This window comes from Rhinolophus sinicus, chromosome 12 (assembly GCF_057876585.1).
Source record: "Rhinolophus sinicus isolate RSI-liver-muscle chromosome 12, RSI-T2T, whole genome shotgun sequence".
Lineage (NCBI taxonomy): Eukaryota > Metazoa > Chordata > Mammalia > Chiroptera > Rhinolophidae > Rhinolophus > Rhinolophus sinicus.
Window position 1 is genome coordinate 51,510,274 of NC_142512.1, and position 15,792 is coordinate 51,526,065.

The 15,792-nt window shown below is 54.9% G+C and overlaps 1 protein-coding gene across 2 annotated transcripts in view; it reads right to left on the reverse strand.

The window, feature by feature from the left end:
- Positions 1-12,276, reverse strand: part of SDK2 (sidekick cell adhesion molecule 2) — a 246,206-nt gene extending 233,930 nt beyond the window's left edge. Inside the window, exon 1 of one of the 2 annotated variants that reach the window (XM_074319611.2) lies at positions 11,843-12,276. In XM_074319611.2, the coding sequence (XP_074175712.2) occupies positions 11,843-11,906 (64 nt within the window). In that variant the 5' untranslated portion in view covers positions 11,907-12,276. The remainder of the gene's footprint in view (positions 1-11,842) is intronic. The other variant, XM_074319612.2, reaches the window with a different exon arrangement.
- Positions 12,277-15,792: the final 3,516 nt, after the last annotated feature.

Here is a 15,792-nt window from a genome sequence, read left to right on the forward strand (position 1 = left end):
GATGGTTTTAGGTGTTACACGCGTGTCAAAACCAATCAAGTGGTACTCTTGAAATACGGACATATTTATGATGTCAAAACAAAAACAAGGTCCCTAGTGTCCCGAGGAAGATGGGACTCCACCATCCTACAAGACCGCAGCTTCTGGGTTACCCCTCGTGACGGCTCTGCTGGGGCAGCCTCGCAGGTCACCCCTCCGGATCCCCACTCACCTGTTCCTACCTCCTTTTGGCATCTTTCACACTTTGCTGTATTACCAACCACATGCTTGGTGCCCTCACTTAGTGAACAATTTGAGAGCAGGGGCCGGTCTCAGCCTTTGCTGGATCCCGGGCACTGTGCTTGGCACACAGTAGGTGCTTAGACAACTTCTGGTGAGCAAATAGACGTTCACAGCTTTTCTTATCCACCGACATATTGGGGTTGTTTTGGAGTTTGCAGCAAAAGCTGCTGCAGGCCAGTAATAACTTCTCTCCCGGCCCTTCTTTACCCAGGAAGAGGGCCTCTGGGCTGGGGTTTTGTTTTCTTTTAAGGGAAAACATTGGGAACAAGAGCTTCTAGTGGTGAGGAAAAAAGAAAGGAGCAGTGGTTGTGCACTTCTCCCGTGCAAGGCCCTGGGGCAATTTCACAAGGTGTTTTCGTGGCGCTTCCCCACAGTCCTCTGCGGTAGAAGCAGAGTCTACCGGAGCCACAGCGGCATGCAGCACAGCCATCACCACCGCCCCCAACTTATCCTTAAACTTCTAAGCTGATCCTCTTTCGGAGCAGTGAGCATCACCTGGGGACTTGCTAGAAATGCCAAATCCCAGGCCCCACGCCCACTGGCCACATCAGAAGCTCTGGGGGAAGAGCAGGGGAATCTGCATTCTCGCAGGCCCTCCAGGGGGTCTGCTGGAGGCTGATCACTGCTCCAGGCCACCGTCTCACCTCTATCATGAGGCAGGGTACACCTGGGCTCCAAGAATATGCCCCTGAGGCTGCAGAGGCAAGGGCACCCCTCAATCATTTGGCCTTCCTTCAATCCCTAGGTGCCCTAAGGCCTGGAATTATAATGGGGCCACTCCCCCCACCCACCCCCATCCATCAGCATCTCGGAGGCGCGTCTTGCTTTAGCTTGGACACTTAGCCTGGGCTCAGGGGATTCAGGGTCCCTTGAGCTCTTCTATAGCAGAGGCTCAACACAAGTTGGAGTTCAAGGCCGGCTCCCCGTACCCTGAGCTAGACATTCCAAGTTCCTGGACAGACAATAAGTCTTAACATTGCTGGCGAGGTGGCAGGCAGGGGTCGCAGACAATGGGCCTGTGTTTCTCCCCACGCCCTCCTGCAGCAGCTCTCAACCAGGGCTCTGCGAGGGAGCTGCACAGCGGTCCACCCAACGGGTCCACTTGTCTCTGCCCAAGGCCCAGGCCGAGGCCGGGGCCCCTTATCACGTCCTCCCTCGCACCAAGACCAAACAATGTTCCTTTTTCCAGCTGGAGGTTTCCAGCACCTTCTAGGTTCTTCATCCATCAAGGCCTTAGGAGAAAGGGGTGAAGTGCCAACACCTCTCTTCTCCTCCCCACCATCCAGACCCCCGTCTTCCTGGGGCCGGGGAGACCGGGCAGTGGACAGAGCTCTCCAGCCACCCAGAGCCACAGCCAGAAGCGGCCCTGCTCACCCTGGCTGATTTCTCTTCATTAGTGCAATCACATCAATACTGACAGCAGCGTATTTATTACTGTCCTGACGACAACCATTTTTCACTCAGTGATGCACAGCCCGATAATGAGCTTGGGGCAGAGCTAATACGAACTCCCCTCGGCGGCTCTGGGCCCTCAGTGGCCTGCCCGCCAACCCACGCCCTGCCTACGCTCACTCTGCCATGGTTGGGAGAAGGGGATCCAAACGGGGCGGTCAAGGACCGCTTGGCCACGTGCATGCCACCCATGGGGAGGAGACTTCAAGGTTGACGGAGCAAGGAGGCGTGGGCATGGCCGGCAGCATTTCCTCCAACCAAGCGCTGAGTCCTTGAGCCAGGACAGCAAGAGACGTAAACAGTGTCGGGGGAGGCGGGCCGCCCGACGAGCCTGGGAGTGTGTGGATGCTTTGGGCTCTGCTTCCAGAAGCCCAAGAGCCTCAAGAGGAATCAGGAGGGTGTGACTGAAATGGATCACCTAGAACATTTAGTTAGTGCTGGACGGGCAGGGCATGGAGCTCGGGCTGCTGGGGCAGCGGCAGAGACGCAGGCTGCCGTACGGCCCTGCTTGGCCAGAGGATGGTCGTCAGGTAACCTCTGCTCTCCTGGAAGGCACCTTTATGAAAAGGGCCCTGTGCAGTGGATGTAGCAATCACAGGGCCCAACGGCTCCTACTAGCAGAGTCGTCAGACCCTCACTCTGTGCCCTGCCCCCAAGTCTTCTTCAATCACGACCACAAGGGGGTGGCGTGTGCAGACAAGCACCTCTCCTGGTCCAGGGAGAGGCCAGGAGACAGGGCCCCTCATGTGAGCGTGGAGCAAGTGGGCTGAAGCTTAGACGACCCAGAAAACACCGACCATCCCAGCAGTAAGGTCACCTGGGGGGGGAGGGCGACAGCCTAACCCTCACCCCTACAGCCCTAGAGGGCACTGCCACGGGCCAGTCATGGTGGATGGTGATGGTGGCCCAAGGTCGAGGTAGGTATGTACATAAAATATTATAGAAAATTGTAAATGCAAATGGTTGCCCAGAGAGAGAGAGAGAGAGAGAGAATGTGTGGGTGTATAAAGCATCTTACAATCTTACAGATGACCCAAGAGATCATCTCATTTAAGTTTTACAAAACCAACTTGTGACATACAACCCTGGGAAGCCATGGGGCAGACGTACCACACCTTCCAGCAGCATCAACTTGCTTTAAAATAGCCTTTGTGTGTTAAAATGGAATTCAGACAAGCTATGGGATGCAATGCAAAATTTCACGTGTTTAAAAAGTAAAAACACTAAAATGGAAAAGGTTGTGCAGCTGGCAGGCAGCTTCAGGCTGTAGGGCCAGATCCCCAGGCGGGGTACACCTCCTCCATCACTAGCGCCCATCAGGAAGAGCTTGGAAATGCTGTATTTATGCCCCACATTTTCCCAGTGAGGATCCGGGGGCCCAAAGACACCCCAAAAGAATGGGTCTTGGCCGCTGAGGCCTGCCCAGCATCACAGGCCTGCTACCTTCTCTCTCCGACATTACTATTACCCCTGCAGCACCCTTCTTTAAGGGGTTAAGTTCATTAATCGGGAACAATCATTTATGTCTAATACTTCCAGCCTTGTTGATGAAGGGTTATTATCTAAACTCAAGGAGTTTATAATTAAAGAAATCAGTCTCGCGCACATTAAAAGATAATTCAGAACCAAGAAGGCCAAAGTGCCAAATGAGACAGCTAGACCACTGGCACCCTGAGAGCTCAGAGGCCTTTGGGAGGAGGATGCATTGCAGCCATTGGTGCAGAGGGGAGAGAGGAGGGAAGGGTGCTGATGGCTTGCCGGGTGGTGAGGGACGTTGAGCAGGGTGGAGGGCTGGGCAGGGGGAGGGGAGGGGAGACTGTGTCCGTGCATAGGGCCAGGTTATGGAGGGCGTGGTGTTGAAACAAGCAGGGTAAAGGCTTATCAGTAGGGGGGTGATGGGAGAGGTCTCAGCTTTCAGATCGTATGGCTTAGATCCTGTGGGACAGCAGATGGGGCATCGAGAGGGTTCTGGGTTCCCTTAGAGAGAGGAGAGGCCATCTGGATTGCACCCCTTGCCCTGGCTCTGTGCCCACCCAGGCTGGGGAGAAGCCGGTGGTCAAACAAGGCAGCTCCCAAATCCCAAAGCAGCATGGCGAGCCATTCCTGAAGGTGGACGTGTTGATCAAAAGCAATGGCCTGAGAAGCAGCTGACCTGCGTTCACGATCTCTTTCTGACACACCAACTGACCTTGGCAAGTGGCTTAATCTTTCTGAACTCCAGTGCTCACAAGGTTAATGATGTTAATACTGTCTGGCCAAACTCCTTCACAGGTTGGGGTCAAGAGAAAAGGAGATGTCTGTGAAAGCTACCCACAGAAATGGGAGATTTGATGAAAGAATCAAGTAAGAATATTGACCTTAGGGCCTGAACAGCTGATCACAGCTTAACATGTGTGTTCTCTGAGGCGCATTTGCATTCTAGCTGGAGGCAGAGAATATCTTCCCCAAACAAATAAATCCCTAATAGTGGACGTTTAGCTGTCACTGGTAGGTCTGTGACAGATGAAGGGAGCGGAAGCATTTGGAGACAGGGCATGTGTCAAACACAGGCCCAAAGGTAGCCTTGCTTCCCAGACACCAAGATGACAATAATGACAGTGACGAACACTTATCAGTATTTATCATGCACGGAGTGCGGTCCTATGAGCTTCGCATATATCATTAAACCCTGTCACAACCCAGCGAGATGAGGGCTACTGTTATCCCCATTTTACAGATGAAGGAACTGAGGCACAGATAGGCCATGTCACTCATCCAGGGTCACCAAAGCAGTACATGACAAGTAGGATTGGAACCCAAGGAGTCGTCCCTGCTTTGGGCTCCTTAGAGGCCAGTGCTGTCCTTCCAGAGCCCTGTGGTAGCACATTCTGGACTGGCTCTCATAGTCTAAAGCAGGAAATGGGCATCTGTACCAGATTCACAATTGGCTCATGTTATCTGGGGACAGCCCAAGTGTCCAGATGCCCAGCCATATTTCTGACCATTACTCAGATTCTGGGCAACACAACTGCCTCCCTCATTTGAACACTGATTGGCACCTTCACAGAGTGCCCAGTGGGGAGGGTCCAGGGTTCTCGCTCCAGCAGGCCCTTGAGCGTCACTCATGTCCACCCCAGAAGCCGAATTCCCTGAATGGACCAAGTTATGGCTCCCCTTAGGAATATCACATCACGAAAATTTCATCACCCCTCTGGGTCACTAATGGCTTCCTCTATGGCATCAGACCTTTATCGCTTTTCTGCTCTGCTCCATTCAGATTAGAAAACTTGTGGGGCTCAGACACTGGCAAGCCAGTCATGAATGCCCCAAGTGACCTTAAGGGGACTCCCCGAACATCTCTATGTCACCCCACCCCCAGGAAGGGGACAGAGCAGCAGGCGGAGAGGAGGAGAGGGAAGAGGGGTTCCTGCCCTGACCGCATGAATTCTGCCAACACAGGCCCAGTGAGGACACAACTAGGGTGGAGGGAAGAGCCAGGAAGACCAGGAATTCCGGGGCTATTTGCAAACTCTTCCACCTTCCCTGGATCAGCCCTGGTTTCCTAACAGCACAACTGTCTGAGCATCTGTCACTGGGAAGGCACCTGGGACAAAGGGCAGCCTGGGACAGTGGAAAGATGACAGGTGTTGGGGTCAGAGAGCCCTGGGTTCACATCCTGACCTCCTGACTTCCTGGCTGCGGGGCCTTGGGCAGTTAATCGCTCTGAGCCTCAGTTTACCCACATGTTGGAGTCGAGGGAGCACAAAGGCAGGTAATGCTTGTGACGTGCCTAACGCTCTCTGACATGTAGCTCTGCGCACCAAACAAGAGCTGCCATCCCTCTGTAGATCCCCAGGATGGGGAGAAAAGGTCAAATCACTCTAAACTGGGGATGAAGCAAAAGAGAGAAAAAGAGGTGGGTGAATGACAGAGTAAAGGTACCAGAGGGAAAATCTGAAAGCTCAATGCAACCTGACATCCTATCTTAAGACCACTTGGAGGGGCAAACACAGAAGCACAGATATAGTCAAATTAGCTTATTAAGTGCTTTGGATCTGTCAGGCTCTGTGCCAAGTGCTCTGTTCCTGCTTTGTCACTGACTTCTCTTGGGATTCAGACAAGAAAACGGGGGCTGACAGTTAAGTGACTGAACCCAAAGTGGCAAGAGCAACACAAAGTGGCAGAGCTTGAACCCAGGTCGGCCCAATTCCAAGGCACCCACCACTGTACATGCCACTTCTCAACAACTTAAGGGAAAAAATCCCCAAAGCAGGGACGTGATAGCACAGACTGTGGGGTGACTCTGGGATGCTGTAGGGATGGCCCTGTCCTGTGTAAAGTAATTCTCTGTCTGAAATGCACTTCTGGAGACCACAGCGCCATGTCTGCAGTGATGGAGGAATGCGAGACATCACCAGTGCACATGTCTCCTTCCCAGCACACAGTGACCTGCACTTCCCAGCTCCTTTGCCATTGGGCAGGACCATGTGATCAGCTCTGGCCAATGGGCTGCAAGGAGAAGTGATAATGAGCTAAGCATTTAATTGCTGACGTAAGTCGTTCTCTTATGTCTCCACACATGGATGGGCATTACCCCCAAAACCCCTATCATCTTCCCAATTTCCTCCACATCACACAGGTGGAGGTCAGCTGGTAGGTATTGAATAATAAGGACCTGGGGGCCACCCAACCGAGAGGCCAGGCGACTTTACGCCTTAGGTAAGTGTTCATTCATTCATTCAATCTTCATGCACTCATTCATTATTTTCTAGCTCATTTTCTGTGCCAGGCACTGCCCTAGCAACTGAGGGCACAGCAGTAAATAAAACAAAGCCCCTGCCCCCATGAGAGACCAACAATAAACAGATAACCAAGTCAATATATGTCCGACGGAGGTGAGTGCTATGGGGAAAGTAAAGCAGGGCGAGGGGTTCAAGGAGATGCTCACGTGCTTGGGGCTGATAAAGGGACGTGAGAGGAAAGGCCGGAAGGAAGTGAGGAGTGGGCCTTGCAGACGTCTAGAAGAAATGGGCACGGCCTCAGGGATGGCAGGAACTTCAAGTGTCAGCTGGGAGGCCACAGCTGGACTGGCAAGTTCTAGGAACAGAAAGGCGGTCAGTGCTATGGAGGGGAGGAGTGAAGACGAGGTTGGAGAGGCAGCTTGTGTGGGGGGAGGCATTATGACACCCCCATACCTTGTGGCCCACATATTAGGAGCAATTAACATTTATTAAGAACATTTTTAAAGTGATTGGGACCATCTCATTTAACGTAAAAAAACAAACAAACCCAAAACCCTAGCAGGTAGACATACTTATGTTTAACAATTCCCTCATTTTACAGATGAGAAAACTGAGCCTCAGCTCAAGGTTGCTCAGCTGTGGAGGCAGGATTCCAAGGGGCCAGAACCCAGATGGGAGCCATCGGCCATGTTGGTGCCTCCAGTACAGGAAGGCGGGGGGCCTCTCAGGGCTCCCGTGGCCAAAGAGGGGCTTTGTGGCCCAGACACCTGGCTGAGGAGTCAGTCTGACGAACGGAGCTGTGCAGCCGCTCTCCCCTTCCCCCCCTCCTGAGGCCCATCTCTTGTCCAGCACCGCTCACTGGCCCTGCCTTCTGCCCAGCGTGTGGACAGGGGGCAGGACGACAAGGAACAACCAGGACGTCTCGGCAGCCCTGCTTGTTTTCCTTTCCGTTGCAGGCCGCGGGGCGCTGCCGGCAGTCGCTGCTGGCCCATTTGTTGCTGTTGGCATCCCAAGGCCCCAAATTATGATGACTAATTCCCACCGCTTTAGGCAGCTCCAGGGCCGTCTCCAGCAACGTGCTCCAGGGGGAGTCAGGCTGGAAATCCTGCAGGCAGCACCCTAACACCCAACATCAATTCCAACTCAGTCTCTTGACTCCCTGAGGGGCCAGGAGTCAGAGACATGGGAAGGGAGGTTATAGCCAATCAGAGGACTCCTTCAACAGTAGCCAAATCCTAGGATAACCAGCCACAGGGAGGCCAATTTCTTCATCAACATAGAGTACAACTGTCTAACAACCATCTTGTTTTTTAAGGTAGTGAGTCCTCCATCACCAGGGGTATGCAAACAGACACCAGATGGCCACTTGTCCCACGTCTGTGTGCAGAGGACAGAACTAGATGACTTTTCATGTTTCTTTCAAGTCAAATGCACTGATTCACGTTAGTCCTGAGGACGGAGAATGAGTTCATTCTCCCTTACCGTTTAGCTTACAGCCCAACTGTGTCCTGTGGTACAAAGGCAAATGCATACCAATACAGTTTAACACATCATTTTAAAGTCAGCCGTTCAGGCACTGTTTAAACAGAGAACTGCTGTAAAGGACTTGGCCTCTTTCCCAGCCTCCCTTCTCTGATGGAACAAGGTTCCTGGCCCCACTCTGGCCTTCTCGGAGAGGACATAGGGAGAGGCAGTTGATAAATATTTGCTGAACAAATGCATGAAAGAGAGGCTTTCTGAGACAGGTGTCAGGCTGCCAGCATGATAGGGACTCTGGTTGGGGGTCCTGAGTCTGTTTGTCCCAGGCAGGGGAGCTCTGCAGTGAATAGAAGTACCAAACTGTGTCGCTCATCTAAGCACAGCCAGAATGTTCCAGACTCCCCAGCGAAAGACAAGGGCGCACTGGGCCAGGGAGAGAGGGGTGTGGGGCAGAGAGCCATCTCTCTGGCCCTGGAAGAAGGGGGTGTAGGGAGCAGGGACAACTCCGACCAAGTCTTCTGTGGGGCTTTTGACACATACCAGCTGAGCCCCAGGCAAGTGGTAATTAGCAAGAGGCCCTGATCAATAAGTTATTTTTTGCTGTCAGTAATTAATAATTACAGCTTAGCCACACCATGTAATTAAACTTTCATCCTGCTCCCTCGTGTGCTGTTTGGCTTTTATTGTGATTAGCTCCCAGCACTAAACTTTCTCCCTCTGGAGCCTTCAGGAGCCTCCGGAGCTGGGCTTCCCAAACCTCACTCAGGGTTTCCACTGCCCGGCTCACTCAGCTCACAGTCCCTTTTGTCCTATCCCTCCAGCCCCCCTGCCCAGGCACCATTCTCCTGAAAGAACCTTCCGGACCAGCTGGCTGGGCTGCTACTGCCTTCCTTCCAGCCTCTTAGCCTCCTCAGGATGGCCACCAGCAGTAACCAAGCTTCGCAGCTTGGCTGAAAAATCTTGCAAGGCACTTGTTAAAATGCCGATGTCCGGGCTCGCCCAGATGTCTCCAACCAGAGTACCTGGGAGCGGAGCCCAAGCGTGCTGGACAACCACTGTGAGACAGAGTGATGGAACCACGGAAGGAAGGAAGGAAAAGAACAGTCTTGGGTGAGGAAAAGGCATTTGAGGTCTTTTTGGTGGGTGGCCAAGAACCACTCCCCATGGTCCGCTTAGAGTGTAAAAACACTCATTAATAATAATAACAATTACCTTTTATTAAGCACCAGGGACTCCTGAAATACCTTGAATTCTCATATTGGCTCTGCTCTTTCTACATCATTCATTTCATTTGGGAAATAAATGGAAATTGTGTGACATCCACTTGAAGGGAAAATAGTCACATGGTGGCTTTCAGTAGAAGCAGGTGATGTCGCCTGGTTCCACTACCTGAAGAAAACTAAGCTCAGTCTAGATAAAATCCGGCCATGGCCAATGGGAGGTTTTCCAAGGGAGGACCACTATTTGGGCCCTCACTCTGTGTCATGATTGGAGAACGAGGCTCCCTGGCTCAGAAGTGACACACAGTGCTGGTGGCTTCAACCACCCCAAAGGTCAATGACATGGCCTCCAACTCCCACTCTCTAACCCCAAAACAGATAAGAAAGCACGCCCCAGCCTCGTGGTCTGACCCTGCCTTCCACCCAACACACAAACGCAACATTGCCCCCAAGCCTGGGCCCAGACCAAGTTCCCACAATCCCCTGCATGGTTTGCAGGCTGGGAGACAAATGGAAGGAGAGTGCCCGATGGAGGCAGGAAAACACTCTCTCAGACCAGAGAACACAAATGGAACAGCAGGGGATCTGGGCAGCCACTCTCAAAAAGGCAGCAAACAAGAGAAGCAGGAGAGGGAATAAATCAATCAAAGAGACCTTCACTGCTTCTGACAGGGTGAACCCCTCCCGCAGGAAGCACAGAGACAGGAGACAGCTTGGTCTTAACTTCAGCAGGGCAGGTGTAATCTTGACCTCAGGTGGAGGGGACAGGTGTAAGGTGGGGCATGGAAGAGACTTGATGATGCAAAGGGAAAGACCTTCAGGTGCCCTGGGGACTCCTTAAGGGCCTGGGCCTGGATAGGACAAGAACTTGTGACTCACCTGCCCAGGGAAATCACCCTGGTTGCTGGAGTCCCAGCCTCAAGTGACTAAGTTAGAAGCATCCATACAGAGGCTGACACCCCTCTGAGCCCTTCCTGTCTCCTGGCTTTTGGCTGGTGACCCCATAGGCATCTCAGAACAAATCTGTGAGGCGCCCCAGGACAGACTGCAATGGCTTCCTCTTCCGGCAGCCTCACAGCCTGGGACCCTACCACAAGGCCACCCCAGCTGCGGATGGTCCTGGTTCGGGGAGAGAAGGGCTTAGAACCCAGTTCTGGCTCTGCCCCCAAATCATCCGGCAACCTTGGTCAGGGCACTTAATGTCCCCAGACCTCAGCTGTCCCACCTATTAAACGGCTACTGGAATGACTTCTGAGGTCCTGCCTGCTGGTGGGGTTTATGAAGATCATAAAAATAATAATAACTTTTATTACCTTACATTTACAGGGCCCGTTAACAAAATTTCTAAGTGCTTTAATGTAAATTACCTTGTAAAATCCTCCCCACAAACCTGGGAGAGCTGATTGTTTCCATCTCTTTGATCTTGCCTCTCTGGCCTGCCTGACTCTGGGTGCACTAGGGTACCCCCACCCAGATCAGCAACCCCAGAGGTAGGTGGGGCCCCTCTTGAGGTTTCAGCCTCCACACTTGAGCGGCCTTGGTGGGAGGGGTCACACCCCTCCTGAGCCCAGAAGAGGCAAAGCCAATCCCCTTGAGTCCTGGGGCTCAGTCCAGGCTTGTCTCCCTCTGCCCCCAGCAGGCGCCGCTCGGACTCCGCTGGCACCACTGTCTGGGTCTGCGAACCCCAAAGGCAAGAAAGCACAGAAGCAGCCACCCTCCCCTTCTGGGACCTGCCAGAGGACTGGGAGTACATGTGGCCATCCGCCCTCTGGAGGGGGACAGTGCTGCTCAAGCCTCCTCATCCTTCCTAACACGCCCACCCCCAAACCCACCAGCCCTTCTCCAACGCCAGGCTGCTCCAGGCAGCTACAGGTCAGAGTGGTGGCTGCAGAGACAATTGAGCGACCAGTGGAGCTGGAGGCAAAGGCAGAAGTTGTGTGTCTGGGAGTGATTGGTGGGGAGGAGGCCTTAGATGCTCCCTGGGCACCACCCCCCCCCCCCCCCCCCCCCGTGGGTCTGGGACAGCACCGGAGACCTGGGCTCCGGCGGCACCGCGAAGCTCCCCATCCCCAGCAGCCCGCCAGGCAGCCAGGCGCGGGTTCCCTACGTGGCCAGGCCCAGCAATCGCGGCGACCAGCCGGCACCCAGCGCGGGGACTCAGGGGGACTCAGGCTGCTTCCCGCCGCCCTCCCACCCCACTCCCTCACCCCGGGACGGCCAGCGTCTGCCCGGCAGGGCCTTGCCCTTCTCCGCGGACAAGGAACCGGGAACCTGAAGCCCGGCCTGAAAAGCTCGGAGGAGCCAGGCGCTGAGCCTGGCAAGGAATGGCGCGCCCCTCCCTCGCAGGCCCGAGGGCACCCACAGCGGCTGGGGGCCGTAGTGATCCCCCTACCTCATCTTAGGTTCTGATTCTCAGCCTCCCCGGGCAACGCCTCCTAGCACGGACCCCCACCTTCCTTCACTGGGAAGCCACAAGTCTCAGAAAGACTGCTCCAACGCCCTCCCAAATAAAGCCCCCAAAACTCGAGGAGGGGGTTCCTGAAACTCCCTGGAGAGGGCTCTACCCAGGCTAAACCCTGTGTCCAGGAGGCCACCATGAGGCCAGCAGGTATCCGCGCCTCCTCTATTCCCTTCCACGCCCCCTCCCCTTGCCCCCCTCCTAGCCCCACGTGGGGGTGGCCCTCCTACCTTGGGCTCTGGCCTGGGGGATCCGGTGCAAGGCCAGCAGAGTCCAGATCAGCAGCCCCCACATGATGACCAGACGGGGGTGGGGGGTCCTCCGCACTGTTTTATAATCCTGGTGGGGTCCGATACCCCGAGGCTTCGTCCTGAGAGACTGTCTACGCGGCTCTGGCCCGGGGCGGTATATGCCCAGGAGAGGCAGCTCTGGCGACCCCAACCCTTCCACGTCCTCTTCTGTCCAAGTCCGAAACCGGCGGCGCGCCCGGAAGGCGAGGGGCGAGCCAAGAGAAAGAGGAAAGCCGTGCTCTCGGACTCGGGGCGCCTCCCTCCCTTAGCACCCCAACTCCGACTTCTTCTTCCAGGCAGGGCGGCCTCAGCGATTCGGTCGGGTCGCGGGCTGGGCTCCGGACTAAAACGACAACTTCAGGAAACTTCCTCCAGTGGCCACGTTGCCCGCCCCCCGCCCCCTCCCCGCCCCCTGGTTGGGTCGTCCGGGAGGACGCAGTCACAGCCGTTCCAGGCGCCTGGCCCCGGGGGCCGGGCGGTAGCCGAGCGTGGCGGCAGACGCCGGTGAGGGGATTCTTTCAGGGGCGCGGGTTTCGGGGGGCGCGGTTTGCATCGCGGTCCGAATCTCCCTGGAGCTGAAGTTTTCTTCTCTCTAACTTTGCAGGCGGCATCTGATGGGGCCGAGCCACCCCTGTCGGCTCCACAGCCCTGGCGCCCAATCTGGGGACTCTCGGTCCCTCCCAGGGGCGCTGGGCCCGGGCGCGCCCTCGGCTCCGCGCCCAGCCAGCTAGCAAACTTTGCGGGTCCCGCGGCTCGGCGCGCAACCCCGCGCGCCCATGTCCGCGCCGGCTGCGGGGTGATGGGGACGTCTTCTGGGCTGGGCGTCCCGGACTGTTGCAGGCGCCTGGGCACGAAGCCTCCTGCCGGCCGGAGGATGGAGACCGGCCGTTCTGCCCTCCGCCGCGCCCTGGCCGGAGCTCTAGGCAAGACGCACGGAGAGCCCGGCGGGCAGCCCCGGCTCCGGAGGCGCGGCGCCTCTTCAGATGCCCGGCGCTAGCCGACCGCCCTTGCGCGAAGAGCAACGACCGCCGCGCCCGCCCCAGAGCTTCGGCCGCGCCGCCGCTCGCCGAGCCCGCCGCCCTCCGCTTCCCGGGCTCGGCGTCCGGGGAGCCGCTCCTGCCTGTGCCGAGCCACAGCTGCGGGGGCAGCGTGAGCCGGTGACGAGCGCGGCGGAGGCGGAGGCGGCGACGCGGAGAGGGGGGCAGAGCGCTACCCAGTGGCCACGACTGGAGAGCAGCCTCCGCGCGGGGAGGGGAGTGGGGTAGGCGGCGGCGGCCCTGAGCCAGGCCCGGGAGCGAGCCCCGCAGAACACAATTCGTCTGCACTGTCGCTGGCGCCCAGCGCCTCCGGGACCCGCCGGGGGGCAGCAGTGCCAACCTCTTACCTTACGGAGGAGAGATGCTCACTGAGCGCCTTCGCTCTCTGGGCCCCGCACGCCTTTCTCAAAGGCTTCTCTGATTCCCACTCTCTCGCATAGCGGGGAACCCCAACACCCTTCCCCGACTTTGAGTGACAGAGGTAGAGGGTGTGTTGGGATGAGGGGGTCGGTCGACTGGTTGATTCCTGCCTCTTCCCAGGTCAGGCTTTCAAAAGTCTGGAAACACTCAGGGCAGAGAGCAAGACAAAAAGGAGGCCCGGGACTTACAGATGCCCGAGAAAGTGAAGTCGGTGCCAAGGTCTATGCATTCTTTGTTTCTCACGAGCTGTTTGCAAAGGGTTGAAAAAGGGAAATTGCTCAGGGAGCCACGAAGAGGAGGGCTGGGAGGTTTCCTCCCTTGTGGGCCAGAGGAGTGAGCCCGGCCAGCACCGGAATGGTGAGAAGCCCAGCTTAGCCCAGCGCTGCTTTGCAGGACCTAGTTAAGCTTTCCTGGGCACCACACAGCTTTGCTTCCCTGGATCCCTTTCTCCATTAAAAAAAAAAAAAAAAAAAAAAAAAAAAAAAAAAAAAAAAAAAAAAAAAAGATATATATATATATATATATATATATATATATATATACACACACATTTAAAATATATATATTTTAATATATATATTAAAAATAATATTTTATGACTGTTTTGGCATAAAGACAAATATATTAATATTACATGTTAAATCATTTTTGTCAACCTAAATGTTCATTTATTTCTTATGATTTTAAAAGAAATTACATATTTTCACGGGCCCCTAAACGACCATGCTCTCTGGCACTTTGCCTGCTGAGTGGAGTCACATGGAGGAGTGGGCCCTGCGCACTTGGTATAAATGCTGGGAAGCAGAGCCACTGAGACCTGCCCCTTCTGCCCCAGCGCTTTCTCTTCTCCCTGTGGTGGCCCACTCCACCCTGAAGGACACCCCTTCTCATTGCTGCAGAGGGGACACAGTCACCGAAACCATTTCATAATTTTTCTATTCTCATTTCACCTGCCTCAGAAAAAGAACTGTGGGTATTTTCTGAAAATAGCTGAGAAACTAGCCTGCCTTCCCTACAGTCCTTCAATCACCGAATTCAAGCATTTTGTGACTTTTCCCCCAGGTAACCTGTGCTCCATCCCAGGCTGAAACCCTTTTGGCTAGCTGATTGGTAAATGAGAGCACATTGGGGGCAGGTGGCCTAGGTGTGGCCAGCCCCCCTTCCCTCTGATGGCCACACCATTGCCAGATGCTTAGGGATACCCAGCTGTGACCTCACATAACCCCAGCTGCTCTAACCACCTCAACATAGAGCTCAGGCCCTTCCCTGACCATGAAGAACAGCTGGTCTGCAGGGTGCTGTTCCTTTCCTCGCTCACAGAGGGGGCCTGAGAGCCAGATTTGCCTAGCACCTCTCCTCCTCAGCCAGCAGAGGAATAGCAGAAAGCCTATATCTTGGTTCTCAGAGGCTGGAAGCTCACATCGACAGCTGTGTGAAACCTTGGTAGATTCCACCCTCTTCATGTCCGATCCCAGACTTCCAGCAGCCAGGAGTCTGAACTGGGGCTCCAAACAGCATTTGTTCCTGGGGCTCCAAACAGCATTTGTTCTCTTTGTAAGAAGAGACATAACCATGTCTCTTCACAACCATGCGCAGCCCCAGCACCTTCTGGGAATTTGATCCCCAAAGGCCAGGGCAGGGCACCAGCCCGGGGCTGCGGGGAGGGAGGAGGTTTTCTTTTGTGATGGACGTCACCAGGCATGCCAGCATGTTAGTGAGCAGAGCAGGCAGCACCCTACCAGCAACTCTTATGGCAAATCTTGCTCATCACCAGGAGTGGTGAAGGGAAGACATAGGCTCTTTCTGGCCTCAGTCTGGACACACGCATACACAGGAAGGGAACTATCTGATTTTGCTTATCAGAGTTTCGCTGGCCCAGGAGGAGGCTGAGCAGGGAGCCTGCCACTTTGAGAAGGGCTCATTACTGGGAAAGTCACTTGCAGACACTATGACCTCATTCTTGCCACCAGCGGCGTAATTAGAGGTTGCAAATGGTGCAGTTACAGTGGGTGCCACATCAGGAGGGCCTGTGCGGCTTTCCCAGGCTCCACACTGCCTCCCCGATGCAATCCTGTCCCTTCTGATTTGAGTCTGTACCTATAGCGCTCCTGGAAAACGCGGGACAGGATCTGGGTGTTCTCCCTCATTTCTGTTCTATCTCCCTCCATCCCCAGAGCCAGCACTTTGTAGGAGGCTCTTCATCTCAGACATGCTCTATCCAGACATTTCACTCTGCAAATTCAAGGTGGGGGCCGTGGGGAAGGCGCAGTGGCAGAGAGTAACACAATTCGTTTCAAAAGAGAAGGAAAGGCCTGAATCAGTCTGCTTCATCTTTCCCCTTCTCCCTTTCCAAGTGGATGATGTGTGTTTAAAATGTCACCTCCTAGAAAAAGCTTAACTGGACCCCAACAGGACCACTTTCTTAGCTTCTCA